At 47.0% G+C, this 27,189-nt stretch overlaps 1 protein-coding gene across 1 annotated transcript in view; it reads left to right on the top strand.

The window, feature by feature from the left end:
• The window catches only part of CREBBP (CREB binding protein), a 121,234-nt gene continuing 100,801 nt past the window's right edge, over nt 6,757–27,189 (top strand). The window contains exon 1 of the mRNA XM_018040244.1: nt 6,757–7,669. Within this exon, the coding sequence (XP_017895733.1) occupies nt 7,585–7,669 (85 nt within the window). The 5' untranslated portion in view covers nt 6,757–7,584. The remainder of the gene's footprint in view (nt 7,670–27,189) is intronic.

Below are 27,189 nucleotides of genomic sequence, written 5' to 3'. Positions count from 1 at the left end.
TGTGCCCCAGAGTGGGGCTGTACAATCACATGAAAACTATTTTTCATTTTTTGAGGAACCTCTCTACTGTTTTCCATAGTGGCTGTACCAATTTACATTCATACCAATAGTATAAGAAATTGCTGTTTTCTCCACATCCTCTCCAGCATTTGTTATTTGTAGACTTTTTAATGTTGGCCATTCTGACTGGTGTGAGATGGTACCTCGTTATAGTTCTGATTTGCATTTCTCTAATAATTAGCATCCATCACGTTAACTTACACTTGTCCCCACACTGACACTGGATCCTCCTTAACCCACCTTATTACTTTTCTGCATAGTGTTTATCACCTTCCAACATATGTTGGAACTATGTTGTGCAACTACATAGTGTGCTGCAACTAAGACCCAGCACCGCCACATAAATAAGTAAAAAAAAAGAAATCCACGTTGTGTTTCTTGCAGAGCTTTGTAGAGTCTGGATTTTGCAGCATACCCCAGTGTTGTATGACATGTTCCTCTGTCCTCTAATTTGCTTGCTAATTGTCAATAAAAAATCCAATGTTTTTAATGGTCCTGGAAAAAATTAGCTTAAAATTCACCTAGAAGAGTAAGTTCAGTCGCTCAGTTGTGTCCGAATCTCTTCGACCCCGTGGACTGCAGGTTGCCAGGCTTCCCTGTCCATCACCAACTCCCAGAGCCTATTCAAACTCATGTCCATTGAGTCGGTGATGCCATCCAACCATCTCATGCTCTGTCGCCCCCTTATCCTCCTGCCCTCAGTCTTTCCCAGCATCAGGCTCTTTTCCAATGAGTCAGTTCTTCTCATCAGGTGGCCAAAGTATTGGAGTTTCAGCTTCAGCATCAGTCCTTCCAATGAATATTCAGGACTGATTTCCCTTAGGATGGACTGGTTGGATCTCCTTGCAGTCCAAGGGACTCTCAAGAGTCTTCTCTAATACTACAGGTCAAAAGTCTAGAACAGTAAAGGGCTAAGAATAGGCAAGACAGGTTTGAAAAGGAAGAGTTGGCGGAACTTCCCTTACCCTAAATTAGAAACTGTAGTAGAGGTGGGGGAATCCTTTCAGTTGACCTCTGAACAGCTCAGGGGGTTAGAAGCCCCAGAGAACTCCTTTACCCCTTCTGCCATGTGTGAACAGAGCAAGAAGACAGCCATCTATGAATCGGGAAGCAGGCTCTCAGCAGACACCAAAACCACTGTCACCTTGATCTTGGACTTCCAGCCTCCAGAACTATGAGAAAAAAAATTCTGTTGTTCATAAATCATTCAGTCTATGGTATTTTGTTCTAGCAGCCTGAATGGAGTGAGGAGTAAGACAGAGCAGGATCTTGAGTTATTTGTAAACTTTGCATTATTCACAACAGCCAGAATGTGGAAGCATCTTAGACAACCATCAGAGGATGAGTGGATACGTGAAGTGTGGAGTTAAATATATAAGTGGTGTGGTGGTTGTCATTTAGTCCTTAAGTCATGTCAGACTCTTGCCACCCTGTGGACTGTAGCCCACCAGGCTCCTCTGTCCATGGGACTTCCCAGACAAGAATACTTGACTGGGTTGCCATTTCCATCTCCAGGGGTTCTTCCTGACCCAGGGATTGAACCCGCGTCTCCTGCACTGCAGACAGTCTCCTGCATTGCAGGTGGAGTCTTTACTGCTGAGTCTCCAGGGAAGCCTGATACATAAATACAATGGAATATTATTCAGCCTCAAAAAGGAAAGAATTCCTGACACCTGCTACAACATGCAGATGAACCTTGGAGTGGAATGATGGTTGCCAGGGGCTGGAAGATCAGGGAATGGGGAGTTATTGTTTAATGAATACAATTTCAATTTGAGAGGCTAAAAGACTTGGATGCACAAGTCATATTTGGATGAACCATATTAATTTGTTGGGGGCGGTGAAGGGATCAGAAACTGTCAGGTATTGACAATTTCACTTGGTTCAACTGAGTAAAAATACTCAGTAAAAATACATCTTGACAACTTCCCTATCAGTCCAGTGGATGAGACGCTGCGCTCCCAAGGCAGGGGGCACAGGTTCCCACAGGAAAACTAGGATCCCATATGCCACATCAGTTCAGTTCAGTTCAATTCAGTTCGGTCGCTCAGTCGTGTCTGACTCTTTGCGACCCCATGGATTGCAGCACGCCAGGCCTCCGTGTCCATCACCATCTCCCGGAGTTCACTCAAACTCACGTTCATCGAGTCGGTGATGCCATCCAGCCATCTCATCCTCTGTCGTTGCCTTCTCCTCTTGTCCCCAATCCCTCCCAGCATCAGAGTCTTTCCAATGAGTCAACTCTTTGCATGAGGTGGCCAAAGTACTGGAGTTTCAGCTTTAGCATCATTCCTTCCAAAGAATACTCTAGGGCTGATATCCTTTAGAATGGACAGGTTGGATCTTCTTGCAGTCCAAGGGACTCTCAAGAGTCTTCTCCAACACCGCAGTTCAAAAGCATCAATTCTTCGGTGCTCAGCTTTCTTCACAGTCCAACTCTCACATCCATACATGACCACTGGAAAAACCATAGCCTTGACTAGACGGACCTTTGTTGGCGAAGTAATGTCTCTGCTTTTTTTCACATAGCATGGCCAAAAATCCCCCCAAAACACATCTCATGTGGTAACCATATACACCAACTTCAAGAAAGTGGTGGCTTTGGGGGAGAGGAAATGGAGGCTTTAGTTCTATGTCTGACATGTGATTCCTTATATAAATAAGTAAAATAAAGGCCTGAAGCTGATGTGGTAAAATGTTAATAGTGCCTACCTTAACAACATAGACAGGAATATCTATGCATTATTTTTTGTAACTTCTTTGATAGTTTTCATTGAATAAAAATTAAAGTGGTGAATGGGAGAAGTGAGTCAGGTCAGTGTAGACAACTGGGCCCAGCATCTTGACTGGGAGTGGAGGAGAAGGGGCAGAGTCAGGGCTGGTTGCAAAGATTGTACATTCATGGAGGAGCAGAAGCCCCTGGGGGAGGCAGGGATTAAAGGTTCAGGAAAGGGAACAGTGGGAAGCCACCCTAAGACCTCCAGAAGAGAGTCAGGACCCGTTCCCAGGAAGCGGGGCACATGTGGCGGAGCTGGAGTAGAGACAAGTTTGCAGCCTCTCTCTGGGGCCCGCTGAGCATGAGTGTCCGCTGGGGTCCGAGGCAGGAGCCCGAGTCGCGCATTCCTCAGTTCTCCTTCATGAACAGCCTCTCTCTCCACTCCAGCCTGTGAATCTCGGTCTCGGTCTTTTTCCCTCTGAGTTCACCCCGCAGCCCCTAATTGGGAAATCCAGCCCCACCCCTGGACCTTTTCCCTTGGTGCCACCACACAGATCCCCTTTGCACTGTCCCAACTGGCCGGAGACTTTTGTGCTTCTGCTGGGAGCACCTGCCTCCCTCTGTCTTTCCTTGTCTCTCTTCCTTCTTCCCAAACCAGGCTGTTAACCAGCTTGGTTGAGACAGAGGTCATGTACCCTGTGATTCACCCAAAGTGTAGATTGCAGTGGTTTTCAGTTCTGAGTTGTGAACCACCATCATCATCAACTTTGGAGCATTTTCATAACCCTAACACAAACCCCGTATTTTTTGGCTACCATTCACTGTCTCCCCCTCTCCCCAGCAATCCCCCACAACAGCGAATCTACTTCCTGTGTCTGTGGATTTACCTATTCTGGACATCTGAATAAGTGGAATCATACAATATACAGTCTTTTGATGACTGTCTTCTTTCACTGAGCATCACTTTCTCGAGGTCCGTCCATCTTGTAGCTGTGTCCATTCTGAATTCCTTGTGTGGCTGAATAATACTCCATTGTGTGGCTATAACACATTACATTTATCCATTCATCAGTTGATGGATGTGAACGAACTTTTCCCAGGTAAACCTCTCCTGATCTGTTTCTACCTCTTGCTCCTCTCCTGCGCCCTGAAGCATCCTGTAAATGGGGATTCCTTGGTGACATGGCCTCTGAGACTGGAGAGAGCAGGCAGGCTCATGTCTGCAACCCTGTGGAGCCCCTTAGTGACTGAGTGGCTCTCTTCTGGGCCTTATTCCCTCCTCTGTAAAAAGAGGACAGTGATGTTTCCATCCAGGGTTGTGGGAAGTGCTGATCTGAGTGGAGCATATGGCAGGGCGGCCTGGGATACAGAAGACACTCAACACTGCTGGGTCCCTTTTGTCTGTGTCAACCTTGATCCCGGGCTAAGGTGGGCAGGCGGGAGCCATACTTCCTCCCGTGCTGTTCCCCCACCCATGTCTGAATGCTGTGTTCTTTGACAAGAGTCAGACTAAGGGGAGAAGATGTAGAAAGGAAAGAAACAGCAGATATCAGGAAATACCAGAGGAATGGAACAAAAGGATACAAGTGAGACAGAAAAAGGGCTGTAGAGCAGGTATGTTTCAGGGCTGGGAGGCCAGAACATGGGGTTTGAAGACCTGTGTTTCAGGCTCAGGCCTGACACGTCCAGGTCACTTACCTGAGTCTTAGGGACAAGTGCCCTCCATTTCCCCCTCTGGGAGTGCGAGGATGGCACAAGCTCATGTGCCCACTGTTGTGTAAACCATTTACCCAGGAATTCTAAGGGCCTGGAGGTATTCCTACTGACCCAAGCAGGCCCTGGCTGAGGCCTCTAAGTGACCTGACATGTTGTCCCCTCTGTGGGGAAATGGCCTGGAGCTGCTTCAGGCTGGAATCCAACCTTCTCAGTGTCCTTGAGACCTCTAGGCCTCAGGGGAGCCTGACACTGTTCATTCATTCATTCATCAAATTTTACAAACCTGCCTCCTGCAGGGCACTGTGCTGTGAAGACCTGGCCTTCGTCCTCACAGGGCTCCCAGACTTGTGGTGAGAGGGACACACAGGCACATTCAGATACAGGCTGCTGCTGTCCCCTGTGTTACTCTGTGACTCTAAACACCTCCTGCCTTCTTATGCAGTGACTTCTTGAATGTTTGTTTCTGATTTCCAGGACTTGCTGTTTGGCCTCTTTGAATAGATGGGGATTTCTTTCTTTATTCTTTGCCCAAGAAGTTAGTGCAGTGGCAATGCCCTCAGGAGATTCTCAAGGGATATTTGGTAAACAAAAACAGGAAGGATAAAAATTGAGCATGTATGTGGTATACCTTCACAGAAGTATGCCCACAAGTGCTGTGGGAGCTCTAAACTGGGCTGGGAGGGCTTCCTGGAGCAGGTGATATTTGAACCGGGTCTTGGCATTAGTTAGTTTGCCAGGTATATGTATTCTCAGCACAGGGGACAGCAGTTGCAAAAGTATGAAGAGGTCTGAGTGGTAAGAACTTCCTAGTGATTGTGTGGGTGTGGGGGAAGTAAGGATGGAGTGAGGCATGGATAATGGAAGAGGGATGCAAAGGGGGGCAGTCAAGATTTTGAACAATATACATAAACAGAAAAAAGTAGAAAGATCATTCAGTCTTTTTTTTTTTTTTTTTAGTTGAGGTATAGTTGCTTTACTATGTTGTATTAGTTTTTGCGGGTACAGGAAAGTGAGATCACTCAGTCTTAACACTTGAAGACCATCACAGACACTATATAAATGCTGTTTCTTTGAAGCAGAGTTTTTTTCTCTTTCCAAGAAGTTAACTCTGGTGCTGAGTGGGGAGAAATATAGTTTTCAAGGGACGCTTAGTGGGGAGATGCCATTGGAGCCGGGGAGTGGGAGGAAGAGCGGTTTGCCCAGGTAAAGGACCTGGGAGGCAGGTTGCTCGGTGGGTGGAGAGGGAGGGAGGAGTCGGCGCTGACTCACAGAATTCTGGCTTAGGGAACAGGTTGCTGGTGATACCTTTCAGATAAGGGCTTCGGATGAAGCGCTGGCAAGTTTTGAGAAGCAGATAAAAAGAACCGAGATGTGTGAACACCTCAGATTTTTGTGGAACCATCCTGTGGGGAGTGGCCAGGCGGGCCGATCCCCCTGGGACCCCACACCTGTCTGGAGCACCTGAGGGCTCCAGGAGGTTGTCGGGGGGCGGCGAGGGTAGCGCACCAAGGCCGTCGAGGCCCTAAGCCCTGATGTAATGGGGCCTTCTGGGCCTGGGACAGGCTGAGCGCGCCCGGCTGGAGGACAGCGCTCACCACCCCGAGGCAGGTGGAGGGTGTCGCACCTGGCGCCCCCGGGGCATCGGGCTGCGGAACAGGGGCTCAGAAGCCTGGCGACGCCCCTCACATCTCGTGGGGGCGTTCGAATTCCGGCCCCGCCACTTCCTGCCTCAGTTTCCCCACTGCACCCGCTCGCAGGCGAACCAGAGGGCAATGTGTAACCTGCAGAGGCCACGATACATCGCTGGCATCCGGCAAGGGGAAGTGGCCAGGCCTAGTCGCGGGGCAGCGGGGAGAGAAGCCGGGACCGAGCAGAGTCGCCCTGCGGGACAGGCGGGCCCTGTCAGAGCCGACTCCACGTCCAGGGGCCCAGCTTGAGGCCAGGCCGCAGCCAGAGCTCTCACCACCCAGTCGCCGTCAGAACAAAAGTGGCGGCGGTGCCGGCGCCCGGCGCCCCGCAGGCCCGGCCCCCGCCCGGCAGCCCGGCCGCCCCTCCGCCCGGCGGCACGACGCACGGCAACCGCGCCTTCGGCCCTTTCCGTCCGAGCGCGCTCGGCTCTTTCCGCCGCGGCCGGCGCAGGTGGAGGGGGCGGGGCGGGGGCCGTGCGTAGTGACGCCGCGGGGGGGTGACGCACCGGCGTGCCCCGCCCCCTCCCCCTCCCCGTTCAGGCTCTGGAAAGAGAAGAAAAAAAACTTTCTTTTTTTTTTAATTGAGGAATCAACAGCCGCCATCTTGTCGCGGACCCGACCGGGGCTTCGAGCGCGATCTACTCGGCCCCGCCGGTCCCGGGCCCCACAACCGCCCGCGCACCCCGCTCCGCCCGGCCGGCCCGCTCCGCCCGGCCCTCGGCGCCCGCTCCGGCGGCCCCGCTCGCCTCTCGGCTCGGCCTCCCGGAGCCGCGGCGGCGGCGGCGGCGGCGGCGGCAGCGGCGGCGGCGGCGGCGGCGGCGGAACGGGGGGTGGGGGGGCCGCGGCGGCGGCGGCGGCGGCCCCGCTTCGCGCATTGTTTTTCCTTACGGCGGCGGCGGCGGGCCGCGGGCGGGGAGCGGAGCCCGGAGCCCCCCGGTAGTCGGGCCGCGAGCGAATTAATTAAGTGGGGCGCGGGGGGGGGGGGAGCGAGGCGGCGGCGCGGCGGCGGCACCATGTTCCCGGGGACTGCCTGAGCCGCCCGGCCGGGCGCTGTCGCTGCCAGCCGGGCCCGGGGGGGCCGCCGGGCCGCCGGGGCGCCCCCGCCGCGGAGTGTCGCGCTCGGGAGGCGGGCAGGGGATGAGGGGGCCGCGGCCGGCGGCGGCGGCGGCGGCGGCGGCGGCCGGGGGCGGGCGGTGAGCGCTGCGGGGCGCTGTTGCTGTGGCTGAGATTTGGCCGCCGCCTCCCCCACCCGGCCCTGCGCCCTCCCTCTCCCTCGGCGCTCGCTCGCGGCTCGCGCTCGCTCCTCTCCCCTCGCAGCCGGCCGGGGCCGGCGCCGACCCCAGCCCCGGAGCTCTCGCCGACCCGGCCGCCCGCGCTCGGGGCTGTTTTCGCGAGCAGGTGAAAATGGCCGAGAACTTGCTGGACGGACCGCCCAACCCCAAACGAGCCAAACTCAGCTCGCCCGGCTTCTCGGCGAATGACAGCACAGGTGAGACGGGGGCCGGGGCGGGGGGCCGGGGTCCCAGGGGTTGCTTGTCAGCCCCATACGGAGGTGAGTGCCCCCGGGAGACCCCAACTCGGCTGCGGGCTGTGCGGGGCCCGCGGAGCGAAGGCCCGCGCAGCCCCTTCCCCCGGACCCCCGCCGCCGAGGGGGAAGTTTGTCGGAAGACTGTCATGGGGCCCGAGTGGGGCGGCACATGCCCGGTGCGCTTGGATCGCCCGGAGCTGGAGAGCCCTCCTCGCCGGGAGACTGAGTGGTACTTCCAGGGAGGAAAAGTAAAGTGGAGCGTGTGTATTCTGCGTGGTGATTCCGTCTGCCTCCCACTGCCGCCGTGTGTCCGTCCACACAAGCGTGGCTGGCTGGAGAGATGACAGCGGAGGGTACGCTGGCTAGTGAGAGAAGGAAATAGTGCTGCCGAAAGGAATCCCGAAGTGTTTTCTGAATCGGTAACATATACACAAGGCTGCGACCAGAGGACTTTCCTAACAGCAGCCAGCCCGTGAGTTACGACTTATAAGTTTCTTGGAATGTGCTTCCTGGGAAAATGCTTAGTGCTATTTTGAAAACTCTTGTCGCTGGTCACCTAAGCCATTCCATTTTTCGCAACCCAGAACTTCTTAGCAAGATGTCATAAAAGTTGCTGTGGAGTGTTAATTTCACGTGTATAACTTCGGAAGAAAGTTAAACAGCAGATTCATCTGGACTGCAGTCTCCAGGGGAGCTTGTGTTGTTCTTACAATGTACATATATATATGTATATATATAAATTATGTTCAGGAATGTAGGAATTACCATTAAAAATTTATTTTTATCAGAATATTGAATAAATCGTTTAAACAGCTTGTCTGGAGACCTTCTTCGGTACTCCTATCAGTTACCTAAGAGAAGTAGTTTAGTTTTCTGTAGGTTTAATGATTCTGGGTTCTTCTGGGCTGGTTCACGGTAGCGTTATGTACTAGTTGTGTTTCCTCTTTCAGAGCTCTCCTTTGCAGTAAAACACAAACTTGTGCTCTGCTGCCCACGATTTGATTCCCAGCGCTGCTTGCATTTCTCCACTACGGTCTTGCAGTAGCAGCATCTGAAAATCAGTTTATAATGAATGGGTCCAAATTGAATTATATTGCTGCAGCAGTGCCTTCAGATTTGCAGTAGACACAGCTGTTCAGCTTGTGCAAATATTTCTTTGACCACTAGTGTTTTTCTGCTAGTGGTCTAAATATCTCTTTATCCTGTTGAGACAAAACTTGAATTTTGTGGCTGCAGTTTTAATACAATTCCTAGACTATTACTTAATGTGGAAGTGACAGAAACAATCAAAAACAAAAAACATATCAGTCATGAGATTCTTGTCTGGTTGAAATAAATTTGTTAAGCAGTGGAGAGGAATGAGTAAGTCTGGTGGGTGATTTTAAGTCACTAATAATACTCTATTTAAAAGCTGATAAAAATTGAGTTTGATGTTAATTTTTTAAAATCGGCTTATCTGAAGTGAGAGATGTGGAAACAGGCAAGAGTTAAATGCTCTGATTTCACTCCATGAAAATACTATGATTTTACTGCAGAATAGGTCTCCTTTGCTTCATTAATCTTGACATATTTGAGTGAAAAATCTTTGAACATATGAAATGTAGATCATACCAGACAAGTTTGGCCTTGAAGCTTGTCCTCTGAAACTGGTAACTTTTGAATGGCTTTGCAGCTTTGCTATTGTTAAATGAGGTTATTTTAGATTTTGTTTTATAAAGAGGGACAAATTAGTAACGTGATACTTTAACAGAGAGGCTTGTTGCACTATATACTTTCAGCTGTTTCCAGGATGGTGCACAGTGGATTGGCCTTTGGGGCAGTTCTGTTCCAGGATGGTTAGATACTTAATGTGCTGCTAATCACAACAGAGTTTTATCAAAAAGGATTTTCTACTCTTGACCACTTTTTCCCCTTATTTGACCCTTGTAAGGCGCGGAGGCTCTTTTGTGAATGTGGAACCAAAAAGTCAGTTTTTAATGACTCTGTTTAAATAATCCAGAGAATAAATTCACCATTATATTTATGTTGGGCCCTTGGTTGCATATTCGTCACCGTCACATTGTTGTGAAATGGTCCGTTAGTGTGGGGGCCATGGAAGGGATCACCATTGAACATGTTAAACCAGGTGTAACTTTGTCTCCCATAATTGCTAGTCTAAAATAGAGATTTTAAGGACATATATTAAAGCAAATAAAGGACTAAAGGAATTACATTACACACACAGAGTGGAAGCATTTGAATAGATGGAAAAGCAGGGAGAGACCTGGCAATAACATTCTGAGAGACTCAGCGTCATTTTAGTGAGGGGATGTGTGTATGTGGTTTCTGGGATGAAGTTCGGCCAGGCAGAGCAAGGTGTGTTCCCTGCTCGTGTGATAAAATTTGAGGGAGGGGTGCTCCAGATGGGAAGAGCTGAAGGGTTAGGCGAAGCAGGAGGGACTCAGACGGTCACGATCCAGTGTGTGTCTCTGGGGACTGGCCTGTGGAGCCATCCTGTCCGTTAGCTGAGTCTGATGGGTAGGCCCTGGGCCCCGAGCATAGTACACCTGATGCTGGGGAGCTGACCAGCTAGGATGCTGCCTGCAGGGCCCTTGCAGTCCAGCCGGGGGAGTGTGGATGTGCATAGGGTCCAGAAGTAGCCTTTTCTTGTTTTACATTGAGGATGTAGATGCTTTTTCACAATTATCATCTTCATTTACTTGGCACCCTTTATAAGCAGTGGGACTTTGTGTTACCAGTATATAGTTTGTTGTGTGTTTTGGAAATTTTTGTGTTTAATATTTACAAATTAAAACAGCGTATTACTGTCTTGCAGCAGCAGGGATTCATCATTTAACAGTATGGAAGAAAAATACCTAGGCCAGCAGTAGAGGTTTTTTTTTTTTTGGTCAGCTTTATTGAGGCCAAATATACATTCAACAAATCTACTATAAAAGTTTTGTAGAACTGCCTTCTGAAAGTTGAATAGGTATATTTCATCTCGTGCTATATATGTATTGCTAGTGTGTATTAGTTGCTCAATCATGTATGACTCTTTGTGACCCCATGTACGGTAGCCTGCCAGGCTCCTCTGTGCATGGAATTCTCTAGGCAAGAATACTGGAGAGGGTTGCCATTTCCTACTCCAGTAAATGTCCCTAAGCAGTTGTGGTTACATTGTATACTGTGAATCCCTTTAAATGCAATAGAAAACTGTATTTAAAGATACTTGGTGTAAATACCATTACCAACCAAAATGCCTTTTACAGCAAAATGATGACCTTTTAGGTTTACATCTCAAGAGTTCTTTTCTCCCCATCACTTCAGTTTGATCCTCAACAGCATCCTGTCAGGTGGGAAGGGAAAGTACTGTTTCTGCCAGTTCCAGGTGAGAAACCAGACTTGAGAGAGGTGATCTACTGAAAGTAATGCAAAGGGTGAAAGCCAGAACCTAACCTAGATCTTTAAAATCTGTATATTCATCTTATGAATCTGCATCCAGAAACAGAATTTCCTTGGATCATGAACTCAGGAGACTACATACTTGGCAAGTTTCAGTAGCATAACTCCAGCAAGTGGGGAAAGTTTGTCAGCAGCTTTACGGGGATGTGGGGGGGGGGCGGGGTTGGGGGTGGGCAAGCAAGAGTATGCTCCCCTGCAGGGGTATGGGCTCCCCCTTCCCTCTGTTCTGGCCCTGCAGGATGTTATCCAGGGTGTACACGGTCTCACCTGTTTATTGCAGTGGATAATTGAGGACCAGTCTAAAGTTATTTCATCTCTTTACTACGTGCCAGCTAAATAGGAGCTGTGAGTTTTTGTAGAGACTTCTAGGGCTAGGGCTTTTCATGTCTTTGCTTAGCTTTTACTTGGTAGAAAAGTAGGGGTTCTTGGATAACTGAGAGGGATGAGGACAGTGGCCACATTTGAAGTTGCTTGGGGGGGGGTGGTGGGTAAGTATGAATCCCACCAGGGGAGTTGTCACAGTAGAGCAAAAGATTGGGAATCATCCCTGTTTAACGCTTGAATTTGATTGTGTGACTCTCCAACGTGGTTGAGAATGACTTGTAAAGGGACTTAGGCTTAATCCTATAGTCGGAAGTTAATGCTTGCATTGTTAGCCTGTGTTTTTACAACTTCTGACTTGTGCCATTGTCGTTGTGTGACAAAGTATGTGATTACTTGGGGCTATGTAAGTGCCGACTTTGTGTTTTCCCTTAATGTGTTTGAAGACAAAATAGTTAAAAGTTATTAACATCTTCCCTTGTTAAGATGAAATGTTCCTTACTGTGATCTGTTCAATATGAGGAAGGCTTGCTTTCAGCCAGGTTAGTTGTTGGTGTATCCTTAGTCAGGACAGCATTTCTTTATCTCATTCAAACCAGCTCTTCGGTATATTCCAGGGACACGTAAGGAAGTGTTGCTCAAGAGCAGATTGGTGCTCAGGAGAAATTGGGCATGGCTGAGGCTCTTGCCTGCAGACTCTCCGCAGCCTTGCTGTGCTCCGGGCTCTGAGCTTTGGAGGGGCTGCAGCAGCATTCCCAAGCGCGTGGGTCACAGACCTTTTCTGTAGAGGGTCAGAGGACAGAATTTCGGCTCCGCAGGCCACGTGGTCTCTGCCACAGCTGCTCACTCAGTGCTGCCACTTCAACATGAAAGTGGCTCTGGGTGGTATCCACGGATATGCCAGGAAACTAGTAAAACTCTGGTTTCAGAAACTGGCAGCCGGGGATTTGGCCTTGAGGCTGCAGTTTGTGACTCCGAGGTGATGTGAGACTGGTGCTCTGAGGATCTTCAGTTTCCTCAGGTGTGAAATAGAACAAGCATCCCCTTCCCCAGGGGCTGGGTGAGATGACGTGTGAGAGGTGCCTGGTGACAGTGCTGTCTGGACCGGGGGAAGCAGGTGCGCTTTGTAGCCACGTTTGCTGGTGGTTCTGGAAGCAGTAGCCCCATGCACGCGCCCACACGGGACACCAGTGGGCAGGTCTGTTGTAGTGAAGCATATAGCCAGAAATTCTTCCATCAGCACTATTGATTTTTTTGCCTCCATTTTCAACTATTTTTTAATAGGAACACGATGGCCATGAAATTTTAAAACTGCCAGAAACTTAAGCAGTGTGGTATGTTCTGAAAATTCTTACTAATTTCGAAGCATATGTCAAGGACTGTTTAGGCAGCCAGCATGTGAATCTGTTTATTTAGTGTGTGTATCACACTTCCATCTGAGGTGCCCCTTATGCCATAAGTGTACAGAGGATCTGGGTGATGTCTTCTAGTAGCTTAGAACTGTGTTGACGAAGAGAAGACTAAGAAACAGAACTTGAGAAAAGAATGTGAAATGCAATTAGGTGCCCAAATGCACAACTCAGAAAGGGCAATTGAAGGAAGCTTCCTTTATTCACCTGCTTTTTACTGAGTGCCCCTTGTGCAGAAGCCCAGGGCTGGGTGTCCAGGTGAGGGTGGCACCAGAGGCAGGCCCTTGGTGTTCTTTTCTTGGATGCCCGCACCCTGGGAAGTCTGCTGGTTTTCTACACTTTCTGTGTGCTGGGAAAAGCGCTCTGGCTACTCAGAGAATTTCATCTCTATGGGTGTGATCTTGGCCCATGGCCTGCACCTAAGTCCTTTCAGGTTGTCCCAGGTGGTCTCTCAGATGCCCTCAGGCTCCTGGCCATGCACTCTTGATTTTCAGCACGTGTGCCCAGTGTCCCCTGAGCCCTTCCCCTAGTGGCACGGCCCTCATCAGAAGACTGTCCCATACCTGGGGGGCTCTCAGGATCTGGAGTGGTGTCTACAGCTCCTGCACAAACTGGGGAGCAGGGGGTTGAGGGGTGCCACACTTTCCCCGTCCAGTCTAGGCTTAGCTTTCAGGAATCGTCATGTCACAACAAGGCATCGATGCAGGGTGTCCGCACTTACACCAGTGCCTGTTGGGGACACTGGTGACTTTCCTTGGGGCTGTGATTGCCAGCAGGGGTGCTGGGGAAGAGCCATGTGCAGGGGTTGCCCAGCTCAAGCTTTGACTTGAAGAGTTGTGAATCAGAGATTGGAGTGGGGGGTGGTTCTTCAGGAAAGGCATGGAAGTAAGCAAAAGTGGCTTTTTTTTCCATGTTCTTAGACAATACACAGAATGACTGCTGCTGATTTAGAAAAATCTGCCTTTAGGGTGTTTTCTTGTTCTAAATTTGGGAATTAAGGCTATTTTTGAGCTCTATGTCTAAAAGTCAAATTCCTGTCTTTTAAAACCTTACCCTTAGAAAGACTTGGATATCATCCCATGTGACAGTTTCCCCCGTGTTTCATTTCCATTAATCAAAAGAATGTTTAGTTGAACTATCTCTAAGAATAGTAAAATCTAATGGAGAAGAAATTTTCACTTGGTTAAATCTGACTTTCCTATTTCTAGATGTCCCGTCTGCTGCTGTTTGACAGTCTCTTAATTTGCCAGTCTTTCTAATACACCTGTGCCTTAGTTTATGTAGTAGATGTTTTTTAATAGTTGTAGCTGTTAACGGGGTTGTACAATTCTGTTGTGAAGTAAAATCTTTATATAGTTCAAAAGCTTCCTTTTGCACTGCCCCCCAAATATTTTGAATTTTTTTAAAATCAAAACTGTATCACCTGGACATGTTTTAATTTTATAGTTAGAATACCCAGTGAAATCACAAGAAAAATAAGCTACTATTCTTTATAATAGCCTGTAGAGTGAGGCTTGGGCCGTATTTGAATAACGTGGATTTTGGTGGATTTATCAACAAACTGCATGATAACACCCAGGAACTATAGAAATATATCAAATAATTGGGGTTTGCTTTGACAGTTATGGGCTATATGAGTTTGACCCCTATTTCTTTGCATTGATTGCTGAGGAAGGCTTTCTTGTCTCCTTGCTATTCTTTGGAACTCTGCATTTGGGATGAGTATATCTTTTCTTTTCTCCTTTGCCTTTAGCATCTTTTCTTGTCTCAGCTGTTTGTAAGGCCTCTTCAGACAACCATTTTGCCTTTTTGCATTTCTTTTTCTTGGGGATGGTCTTAATTACTGCCTCCTGTATAATGTCACTAACCTCTGTCCATAGTTCTTCATGCACTTTATCAGATCTAATTCCTTGAATCTATTTGTCACTTCTACTGTATAATTGTAAGGGACTTGATTTAGGTCGTACCTGAATGGTCTACTGGTTTTCCCTGCTTTCTTCAACTTAAGTCTGAGTTTTGCCATAAGGAGTTCGTGATCTGAGCCAGAGGAAAACAGTAGAATGGGAAAGACTAGAGATCCCTTCAAGAAAATTTGAGATACCAAGAGAACATTTCATGCAAAGATGGGCACAATAAAGGACAGAAATGGTCTGGACCTAACAGAAGCAGAAGATATTAAGAAAAGGTGGCAAGAATGCACAGAAGAACCATACAAAAAGATCTTAATGACCCAGATAACCACGATGGTGTGATCACTCACCTAGAGCCAGATGTCCTGGAGTCTGAAGTCAAGTGAGTCTTGACTTGAAGTGTCACTATGAACAACACTAGTGGAGGTGATGGAATTCCAGCTGAACTATTTCAGTCCTAAAAGATGATGCTGTTAAAGTGCTGCACTCAATATGCCAGCAAATTGGAAAACTCAGCAGTGGCCACAGGACTGGAAAAGGTCAGTTTTCATTTCAGTCCCAAAGAAAGGTAATGCCAATGAATGTTCAAGCTACCACACAATTGAACTCATCTCACGCTAGCAAACTAATGCTCAAAATTCTCCAAGTTAGGCTTCAACAGTACGTGAACTGAGAACTTCCAGATGTTCATGCTGGATTTAGAAAAGGCAAAGGAACCAGAGATCAAATTGCCAACATCCTTTGGCTCATAGAAAAAGCAAGAGAGTTCCAGAAAAACATCTACTTGTACTTTGACTATGCCAAAGCCTTTGACTTTGTGGATTGCAACAAACTGTGGAAAATTCTTAGAGATGGGAATGCCAGACCACCTGACCTGTCTCCCGAGAAACCAGCATGTAGGTCAAGAAGCAACAGTTAGAACCAGACATGGAACAATGGACTGGTTCCAAATTAGAAAAGGAGTACATCAAGGCTATATATTGTCATCCTGCTTGTCTAACTTACATGCAAAGTACACTGTGTGAAATGCCAGGCTGGATGAAGCACAAGCTGGAATCAAGATTGCTGGGAGAAACATCAATAACCTCAGATATGCAGATGATACCACCCTTATGGCAGAAAGCAAAGAGGAACTGAACTTCTCAATGAAAGTGAAAGAGGAGAGTGAAAAGGTTGGCTTAAAATTCACCATTCCAGAAACTAAGATCATGGCATCCAGTCCCATCACTTCATGGCAAACAGATGGGGAAACAATGGAAATAGTCAGAGACTTTATTTTCTTGGGCTCCAAAATCACTGCAAATGGTGACTGCAGCCATGAAATTAAAAGATGCTTGCTCCTTGAAAGAAAAGCTATGACCATTCTAGACATCATATTAAAAAGCAGAGAGATTACTTTGCCAACAAAGATCCATATTGTCAAAGCTCTAGTATTTCCAGAAGTCATGTATGGATGTGAGATTTGGACCATAAAGAAAGCTGAGCACTGAAGAATTGATGCTTTTGAACTGTGGTGTCGGAGAATACTCTTGAGAGTCCCCTGCAAGGTGATCAAGCCAGTCCATCCTAAAGGAAATCAGTCCTGAATATTCATTGGAAGGACTGAAGCTGAAGCTCCAATTCTTTGGCCACCTGATGCAAAGAACTGACTCATTGGAAAAGACCCTGATGCTGGGAAAGATTGAAGGTAGGAAGGATGACAGAGGATGAAATGGTTGGGTGGCAGCACCGACTTGATGGACATGACTTTGAACAAGCTCTGGGAGTTGGTGATGGACAGGGAAGCCTGGTTTGCTGCAATCGATGGGGTCGCAAAGAGTTGGACACAACTGAGTGACTGAACTGAACTGAACTGGGTTTGACCCAGTTCCTATGGATTAAAATATTTTGAGTGTTTGTCACTTGATTAAAAGTAGAACCTTCTAACCGTGACTCAGAGTTGAAGGAAATGTCAGAGCTTTTTATACTGGGAGGCAGGCAGTGTGGTAGTGAGGAAGGAGCTTGGCCTCCACTCAGTGGACACTGGACCTCAGTATCCAGCTCTTAAGCTCTGTGACTTGGACCAATGACTGTACATTAGAACTTGGTTGGGGAGGATGGATCTCATGTCTAAAAGGGAGTCTTTCCCCCTAAAATTTTGCATTTCTTCTCAGTTTGATTAGCTTTGCGTATTGGGCTCCTGTGGGCTTCCCAGATCGTGCAGTGGTAGAGAATCCACTTGCCAGTGCTGGAGATGCAACAGACGTGGGTTCGATCCCTGGGTCAGAAAAATCCTCTGGAGTAGGAAATGGCAACCCACTCCAGAATTCTTGCCTGGAAAAATCCCACAGACAGGAGCTTGGCCAGCTACAGTCCAGTCCTTGGGGTTGCAAAGAATCAGCCCTGAGTTAGCGCACACAGAGACAGACAGACAGACACACATACACACATGGTTCCTGTGGTTCCTGTCATTTAGCCAGTTGCAGTGGCCCTTACTATTGTATCATTGTATGGGAAAGTACTAGATTCATTTTCCCCCTGGGCTGGTGAGGACAGGCTGATATAGGTGAGGGGTCTGACCCAGAACCAGATCCATGGACGTCCTCGCTGAGCACACAGAAGATGCCGCCGCTGCCGGTTCCCGTAGAGCACGAGGGCCAGCGTGGCCTCCGCCCCTGCTGGCGGAGGAGTGAGTGAGAGCTGAGATTGAAGTCCCAGGACATGGGTGCAAGCATGACACACTTCACTCAGTCTGTGTTTGTAGTTTAAAATTGTTCTTTATTGGAAAATTGAAGTTTAAATGGAACTGTTTTTCTAGTATTGTTTCAGAACAGGGACTTGACTTAAGTTAGGACTTGCAGGGAAAGAAAGTGAGCACAGAGAAACTATATAAATGGTCTTTCTCTTTTAGAGAACAGAGTTAGGGGAGAAAACGTCCTTTGAGTCACTATCCAGTTTAGTCAGGCTGATTGGCTGAAAGAAATATCAGTGAAATTTAATTTCCTCTTTGATTCAGCAGCCACTGATCTTGAAAGGGGTGGATTCAGCCGCTTGCTGTTTTGTGGAGTTTTCTGTTCCTGCAGATTCTGTAATAGGAAGTGACTTTAGTGGAGTTTACTGTTTTTTCCATTCTAGATTTTTGTTGTTGTCCTTGTTTAGTTGCCGAGTTGTGTCTGACTCTGCGACCCCATGGACTGTAGCCCACCAGGCTCCTCTGTCCATGGGATTTCCCAGGCAAGAAAACTGGAGAGGATTACTATTTCCTCCTCCAGGGGATCTTCCCACCCCAGGGATTGAACCCGAGTGTCCTGCATTGGTAGGCGGGTTTTTACAAACTCTGAGCCACCCACATATTTTAGGTATGGCAGTTTATGGGTTTTGCTAGTAAAGATTGCCCCGTGGTGGACAAAGAATTTTTCTCCCTAATTTGTGTTCATCTTTACATTGGATCTTTTTTGCATTTTATTTAGTTGTAATTTTTATTGGAAATAACAAAAGAGGCGTGAAGCATCGGTAGCTTGTCTGTGCAGTTTTGGTCGTGCCTGTACTGCTGTTGGGATTGTTTTTGTTTGAAGAGCTGAACCCACCCAGAGTTGAACTTCTCTTTTAAAAATCTCTGAGAAAATCATATTGAAAGATTAACTCATTGTTTTAGCTCACAGTGATGACTTTTTCAGTCTGAAAGTTGAAGGCAAAGCTGGTTCCTTCTCAACAGTAAGAGTGGTTTTGGACATTTCCTTTGTTGGAAACACTATAGAGTTCTCGTGCTGGGAAGTCCTGTTGAACTTTCACTGCCAGTGGCCACCTTCTAGACCCACACCCCCAGGACTGGGTCCACTAGACTCTTGTGGCTAGTGAGTGCTTAGACTGTTAGTAGTGTGACTCAGGAACGACATTTTTATTCTTCTTCAGTTGTAATTAATATAGATGTTAATCGCCACGTGTGTCTATCGGCTGCTGCATCAGACAGCACAGCCCAAAGTCATGTTTGCTGTTGTTCAGTCGCTAAGTTGTGTCCAACTCTTTTGCGACCCCGTGGACTGTAGCCCGTGAGCCCCTCTGTCCATGGCATTTTCCAGGCAGGAATACTGGAGGGGTTGCCATCTCCTTCTCCGGGGGACCTTCCCGGCCTAGGGACCAACCCCGCATCTCCTGCACTGTCAGGCAGGTTGACTCACCGCATTTGCCTAGAGTGTTCTTTAAGATACAGGCCTGAAGGCCAAGTCCCTCTAAAGGGACCAACTTTTAAAGATGGAAAACATTTTTAAAAATACGCTTTGGTTTAGATTCCAGATTTTTCACTCATGTAGAAAGTATTCTAGTGTGAGTCAGCCCTGGAAATCCAGGGGACACGGCGGGCCCAGGGTCTGCCTTCGTGGAAGGCAGCTCTGTCAGCGGCGACTGAGCGCCTTGGAAAGGAGGCCCCGCTTGGGGCATAGGACAGAGGTTGTTCAGAAGGGTCCTGGTAGGCCTTCTGGAGGAGCTAACCAAGACCTGAGGATGAGTAAGACATGAGAGGTACTATTCCAGGCATAGGGAACAGCGTAAATAGCAAGTGTGGTGGTCTGGAGGTATACGCTTCTGAGCAAGTAGTTTTTGCAAGAGCCAGTTTTGTTTTTGTTTTACATTCAATAAATTGCCACTTGGAGGCAGTGTGGTCTTGCCTCTGAGGGGGGAGACTGCTAGTGTCGTTCGACCCTGGTGGGCCTGGGCTCCAGTCTCAACTGTGCCCCTCTTTATTCTTTTATTCAACAAATATCAAAATGCTTATATAATTCACATTATCTATGTGTGCTTATTATGTGTGGACACTGCTTGGCTGTGGTTATATCATTGTTGCCCCGTCTTGTTGGACCTCAGAGGGTAGTGGTGTGGTCAGGCAGTCCAGCAGCCCTACCAGTGCCTGTCTTAATCGCAGACTGAAAGCAGTGTCGCGATGGGAAAGAGCCAGGTGTTCCTGGCTGGCTGGTCAGGGAAACTCCTTAGAGGAAGGGCACTGGAGCTTGTTGCAGGACAGACTATCGGGGGAGTCAGGCTGGGCACCTGAAGGCAAGGTCACCTCGTGGGAAGCCTGCAGTGTTGGCCCAGGGAATCCAGACATTTGGGGCTTAAAAAGCAATTCAGAGTTTTAGAAACCCATCACATTCAGGGTGATTGGAGGAAGTGACTGTGACTTGTTCTCCAGGAGGCTCAATCATCTTTTTCCAGGTGTATTTTCCATCCAAGTTCATATGTGCAGTGACAGCTGACAGTTGCCTTCTCACTCCCCAAACTGTATTTGTGGGAGCAGGAAAAAGACCCTGTGAACAACAACCTAAGAATCAGAACTACAGTTGACCCTTGAACAGTGCTGGGCATCGGAGTGCCAACCCTCCCTGCAGTCAAAAATCCATATAAAACTTGCCTCTTTATACCAGTTCCTTCACTGTGTCTCCCTAACGCGGGTCCTCCATACACATGATTCTGCATCCTCAGATTCAACCAACCACTGTGTAGTGATGTAGTCTTTACTGTTGGAAAAAAAATCTGTGTGTTAAGTGGGCCTGTGCAGTTCAAGCCCTTGTTCAAGGGTCAATTGTAGTGTTCTTATTCAAGGTATTAGGAAATTTTTATACACACAGGAGGTTTTTGTTTAAAAAGTGTTTTGTTGTTGTGTTTTTAAAATTCTTTTGACTGGGTGACATATTCATAGTGTTCCAAAAAGTACAAAAGGCTGTTTAGTGAAAAGCCTTCCTCTCCTTTTTCCAAAATCACCAGTTACCCTCCCCATAGGCAACTAGTGTTTCTTGTATGTCATGCAGGAGATACACTGTGTATGTAAGCACAAGCTTCCTCTGCTTACTCCTTTTTCCCACAGTGACACATGGCTGTGTTGATCCAGTCTAGGTGCATTTCAGACTGATGAATATCTCAGAGCTGTTAGAAGTATTAATAATTGAAGAGCAGGCATCATTCTAAAAATCCTTTTTTTAAAAAATGTTAAAATATTTTGGCGCTGTACTTAACACAGAATGATTTTTGTATTTGTGCTATACTTTACAAATACGAAGAATCGAAGTTTTAAAAATTAATCTCGTCTCAAAGGGTATTGGAGGTTTTGTTGCTATCATGTTGCACATCACGTGACCCTGATTGACACCAAAGTTCTGTTTTATGGTTTTTTCCCCAGTTTCTGGAAAAAATTCTTTAAACCTGTGGTTTTTATTAACTACCTTACTAGCTGACATACACATACCTGTAGCTTAACACAACCTACTTCTGCACCAAGTAGATAAAGTAAAAATCAGTCTCTGGCTTGGTAGGACTTCTGAGAATATTCATATTCACTCCAGACGTTTCTGTTAATTTAGTCAGTCTAGATATTGCAGAATCTTAACGGTGACACAGTTGTCCTTCAGAAGAGGAGTAGCTGAGCGCTCTGCCATCACACGTCTGGTGAGGGAAATTGATAGGTATTTAAGATGGAAGATAAATTTCAGAATTGTTAAATAGGATAGAGAACAGAAATGATAATTAGACCCTTTTTAGGGGTAGAAAGATATACTAACGCGTGCATAGAATATTTTCAGAAGGAAATCCCTGGAAATTGTTTTTCTTAGGTGTGGGAGTCCTCCACTTTCACTGTATATTCTTCCAAATATATATATTTTTAATTTTACAGCATAAATATATTGTTTTTAAAATGAAAAACTAGTTTACGAGTAAGTCAAACCCACAGCAAAACATCTTTAGTATTTGTGGTTAGAAGAATCTGTGAAATGGGGAGAACTGGAATTCCCTCTTGTAGCTGGTTAATCCCTCTTGTAAAACCTTTAGATCTGTAGCAGGAATGATTTGAACAGTGTAAACTAACTTAGAAGTGTTGTCCAGGGATGGGAAAATATGATTGTGTTTTAGTGTGGTGTCCAGTCATCACTTCCTTTGTCACAAGCTCTGATTTTAGCAGAATCCTTTTGTCAGAGGTATTTTCATGGATGTGCTTGAAGCTGCAAGACCTGACAGCCAACTAGTGTTTCTTCGAGCACTGAAATAAGGCCACCTTTCCCAGCAGGAGCGGCACTTATTTTACTACCTCGTTCGGTACGAAACATTATATGTAGACTATCACACTTCTTTAGAGAAAAGATAGTAGTTTTGAAAAGTCCTTCTTTAAAGTACTTTTTAGTTTTCTGCCTTTCAAACTCATTTGAATGCTGAAAATATTTTGAAGTAATATTGAACCCATTTCTGATTTCATCCTCAAACTGGAAACACTTCCAAGTGGAACCAGGAGCATCTGGAAGCATTCCAGGTGTTATCACCTGGGCTGAAGCTAATCGCCTGGGTCTGGGCACCCCAGGGGCTGCCTAAAAACGTCAATTTCTTTAATTAAACGGGTAGTTCACTCACACTCTTCAAAACCCGACACAACTCGGTCAAGTGAGAGCCTCCCCCGGTCCCCTCGGTGGTTTCCTCAGGGGTGGTTTCTTCAAGCAGAGAGCGTGTTTGCAGCTCCCTTGCCCCTGTCCTGCCTTTGTCCTCTTACTGGAAGCTGCACCCTGTCCACATGGTTGCCTGCCTGTACACAGCCACACATGGAGAGCTTCCCCACTCTCCCTTTCTGCAGTTGCTTGGTTCCCGTTGTGTGAGAGGAGCTGTGATTGGTTCAGTCTGTTCCCCACTGGTGGATGGTCGGGTTTCCAGTCTCATCAGTGCCGTAATGGCTAGGTCTCCTCAGCTACATGTATCTGTGTAGAACCGATGCCTCAAAGTGGAATTAATGATGGAAAGGAAGGTGCGTTTGTAATTTTGAGTGAATCATCCAATTGTCCTCCATGAGTTTGTATGTTGGTGGAGCCTTAAAGCTTTAAAAGCAGCACACTCAAACCCAGTGTAGACATAATTGGGTATTTTGTGTATGTTATTAATATAGTTGATAAATACTCAAGTTATTCTTCAGCTTGTGATTCCGTATCATTTTGTACCTCTCAGTCTTTTGTGATTTATCTGTAATTTTATGGCATACCCTTTTTTTCCCCTTTAAGACAATTTTTTAACACACTTTCAGGTTCAGAGCAAAACTGAGGGGAAGGTTGTATAGAGATGTCCCACATATGCTCCCTCCCCCTACCCACGTATAATCTTCTCATTGTCCCACATCCCCAACAAGAGTGTACACTTGGTATGATTGATGAACCTCATTGATACATGATAATTATCCTGAGTCTGTAGTTTACTTTAGTGTTCACTCTTGGCTTGGTACGTTCTGTGTGTTTGGACGAAGGTGCAATGGCATGTATCCATCATTAGAGTACCATGCAGCGGTTTTTCAACTGGCCTAAAAATCCCCTGGGCCTCCCTGGTGGTTTAGTGGTAAAGAATCTGCCCATAGTGCAGGAGATGCAGGTTCGATCCCTGGGTCAGGAAGATCCCCAGGGAGAGGGAATGGTAGGGACATCGCATGCAAGAGGAGCCTGGCAGGCTCCAGCCCATGGGGTCACTTAGCGACTGAACAACAGCAGATCCCCTGTGTCTGTCTAATTTTCCCCCCACCAAAAAAGCAAACTCCCGGCAATCACTGATTATTGTTACTGCCTCCATAGTTTTGCCTTTTCCAGAATGTCATATAGTTGAAATCATGTAGTATGTAGTCTTTCAGATGGTATTCTTTCATTTAGTAACATGCTTTTCAGCTTCCTCCATGTCTTTTCATGGCCTGATAATTCATTTTTTTTAGAACTGAATAATATTCCATTGTCTGGATGTTGGTGTACTTTTTAGACTAAATGCATTCATTTCTCTGCTAGCCCACACACACTTCCATATGTTGTACACTGACAGCTCTAAGTTCAGAATAAGGCTGTTCTTCTTTCTCCTGACATGGGACTGCTGCCTACCAGCTGCAGCTCCCAGCATTTGGGCCAGGGGACCCGTTTCTGGCTGGCTGCTTGCTTGTACGTACTCCGTGGCGGGTAGTCTGAGGTGGCCCAGCCCCTGAGGTTAGGGGTTGCTCCTGCAGAGCCCGAATCCTCGCTCCGCCCCACATCCTCCTCCTCTCAGACTTTTGACTAGGTTGCCAGCACTGCCCTTCTCTGCCGGGATGCTGGAGAATAGTGAGCCCCTTTCTACAGGCCAAGCTGTCTGGTCCCCATTCCGGGGCTGCTGGTGGTTGATGGTTGGTCTGATGGTGGCTGTACCTTCTGACAGTACCTTCTTGCCCACCTTTGTCCCAGGAAGGCTTTTCTCCTCTCCTCAGGGCTGAAGGAGACACACACCTCATTTAGGAAACTGTGAATTGTCCTAAACTGTCTGGGAAATGGCACTCCCCCTTCCCTGGGGCTTCTGAGGGAATCAAATGAGGTCAGAGGCTGGCTGCAAGTCCAGGACTCTCCTGATTTAGGGTCCAGTGTGACAGAGAGCTTCCACTCAGTATTATCTTATAATCCTTTCATACAAGTCTGTGGTGAACTTGGCCATCCCTGCCTGGAAGGAAGGCCTGAGAGCAGGGACTTGCTCCCCTGAGGAAGGCCTGGGAGGAGGGGGATCACCTGGCCAAGCCCACTTTGGCTCTTGGGCAGATAGTGATCTTGAGGAACGGCATTTTTGTTGTTGTTGTTGTTCAATATAAAATCATTGTTCAGAATAAAGTAAACCCTTATTTTTGCTAATTTATGTATTTGCATTAAATATTGAAGCCTGAATCATAGATGATTTTAGAAATAATTTGCTTTTAATTATTTCCTAATAGTTATTGTAACCAAAAAAAAAAAAAAAAAAAAAACCGGGTTAGATTAGATGTCTTTTAAGAATGTGACTAAATGCCTGAAGTTTATTTGTAATGGCATAAATGCCAATAAAATCGTGCTTTTTTCTCTTTTCCTTTAGATTAAAAAAAATTTATTTCTCCATTGTTGAAAAGTTGTTCCTTTATTTATTTGCATAATCTTTAAGAATTTTTGAAGCAATATGAGCATTAAATCTAGTAGAATTGTCAGATTATTAGGGCGTTACCATACAGAAGAGACAGTTGGTGGCACGAACTCTGTGCCAGGCGTAGGTGCCAGGTCCTTGGTGTGCATGCACCGTTCAGTCTTCATAGCAACTGTGGAAGATGGGGCAGTGACAGTAATAATAATGACTAATATTTACTGAGCCCTCACTGCATGTCAGGCTAAGTGCTGTGTACACAGTGTATGACTTAATTCCTTCTCCAGTGACCCTAGAGGCAGGTACAGTTTTCCTTTCCAGCTTAGAGCTAAGGAGGCACACAGAGGGAGGAGGCAGGACCTGAAGGAGACTCTGGCTGGGTGCTTCCCTCGCTGCCCCAGCCCGTGCCCCCTCTGTTGTTGGTGTCTGATTAGCAGTGTATGAATAAATGCACTGACGAGGCCTTGAATGGTCTCCAGGTCATCTAAGACTGAAAGCCCTGTGAAAAGGCCGAACACTCCGTGGATGCCTCCTCTTTCGATGTGAGCTTTCTCAGGATGCATTGCCCTTTTTGCATCAAGGTGATTTTTCTCTTTCTTTTAATCCAATTTTGACTCAGGAATTAAAATTCTTTTTGTAAAAATTTCCAAGGTTGATGAATAAAGATGCTCAGCTTTTGAAAGATTTAAGAGATGATTTAATAAAGCCGAAGAGAATCTAGAGAATTCTGAAAAGATTTTAAAGAAAGCAGACCTTTTTCATGGGACAAAAGGGCTGCAGAGAGAAATAGGGGTAAATGGGGAAGAGAAAATATCCTTGGGAGGGGAGTTTCATGCTCAGAAGTAGAGAAGCACGTATACAAAGCAGCGTCTAAACTCTTGGGTAGTTTATTTCCAATACCACCATCTCTTCTCCATTATGTTTTTTAATCTTTTCATCACCGGTAGGATAGAGGATCATTGATGCCAAGATGTAGCCAGAGAGGAAAATAGACTTGGCTGGTTTTCTGGAAGATAGGCAGCAGGAAGAAGGTGTAAAGAGGAGGATGAGCAAAATAATGTAACATTTCAAGAAAATTCATTGTTGAATTTTGTTCTTTTTGTTTCTGTTTTAGGAAAATAGTAATAAATGTTAAAATTACTGCTTGCCCTCTTGGGCTAGACAGAGTAACTTGTTAACATTGATACTGTGTATCACCTGTAGCTCAGGCACTCTTCTCGGGCCTGGGCTCTCTCTTTCAGCTTGCAGTTAGCTGTTCGGGCTCCGCTGCTAAGCATGGGGTGGTAGGCACTGGGTGCTGACCTAATCCTGTGTTTGTGGCGTTCACAGCCTCATGAGTTGTAACAAGAAGGTGATAGTACGATTTTAAGATTCACCCATTATGTCTGTAGACTGTGGAAGAGTTCATACTTCTGGCCAGTACAGAGTGTAATAAACTGGTTTGTACACATTTTGAGAGAAAAATCAGTTCTGCCGATGTGGAGGATCTGGGGTTCTGAATGCAATTCAACGAAAATAAGGTATTATGACAGAAAGAGGAGAATTCAGAAAACCTGAGGGAAGAAGTGTCTTCTAGATGGTTTCTTTAATTAGCTGATGCATTTGAAACAATTCCTTTCAAACAAAACTTTTCAGATGTTGCTGGCTGGAAAGATTGAGTCAGTCACCTGCCAGGTATTTGATTTTGTAAAATGAAAAGCCTTTTCCAGTGCCTCTGATAGTAGATCATTCCTTAAGGTGAAATGCTGCCTTCTGGTCGTGATGCATCATAATGGGTCTTGCGTCATGGGGGGTGGTCAGTGTTTGGTGTGACCGTCCCCAGACTGAGGTCTCTGTGGTCCAGAGGGGAGAGGGCCCTCGTGGTCCCGCATGGTGAAGACCTCCTGCTCCTGAGGCGTCGGGTCTGCTCAGCTCTCCTTCCTGAGCTGCTGCCACGGGCGCCGCAGCCTCGCCGGGTGTGGTGGAGCCTGAGCGCCCACAGCTGCTTTTCCCAGGTCAGCTTAGCTGAGAGGCACAGGGGAGCTTGGACCTGGTGGTGATGGGGAGGGAAGAGGTTCAGCCCTGCACCCTTCCTTCTCCCAGTGCCTTCCAGCCACAAATGAAGAGTTGTTTGTGGAGGTTGACTCTCCAAAGTGCGTATCTTCTATCTTGAGTTCCTTGGTGCAGCTGGAAAGTCCCGAGGGGGGCGAGAATTCCTGCTCCCGCCTGTGGCTGCGGAAACAGTGTCTGCTGTTGGCTGTGTGACGGGGCTCATCTTCTGCTGAGGGTGACCCTGGAAAGCAGGTTGACCCCGAATCTCTTGCAGCCTCAGCTTTGCCCTCTCCTGGGCCCATCCTGTGCTGACGTGGTGTAGAGACATGAACTTCCTGGGATTGGAAGTGGTGGTGCTCAGTCTTGAATTTTTGGAACTTCCGATGATTCAGACTGGTGTTTGCCCAACCTGTATGTGGGGACACTGGGTGTGTGGAAATCACAGCTGTGTTGTGTTGCAACAGCCTCCTGCTTCGCTCTCCTG

Source organism: Capra hircus, chromosome 25 (assembly GCF_001704415.2).
Source record: "Capra hircus breed San Clemente chromosome 25, ASM170441v1, whole genome shotgun sequence".
NCBI lineage: Eukaryota > Metazoa > Chordata > Mammalia > Artiodactyla > Bovidae > Capra > Capra hircus.
This window is presented reverse-complemented; position numbering and strand designations above follow the sequence as displayed.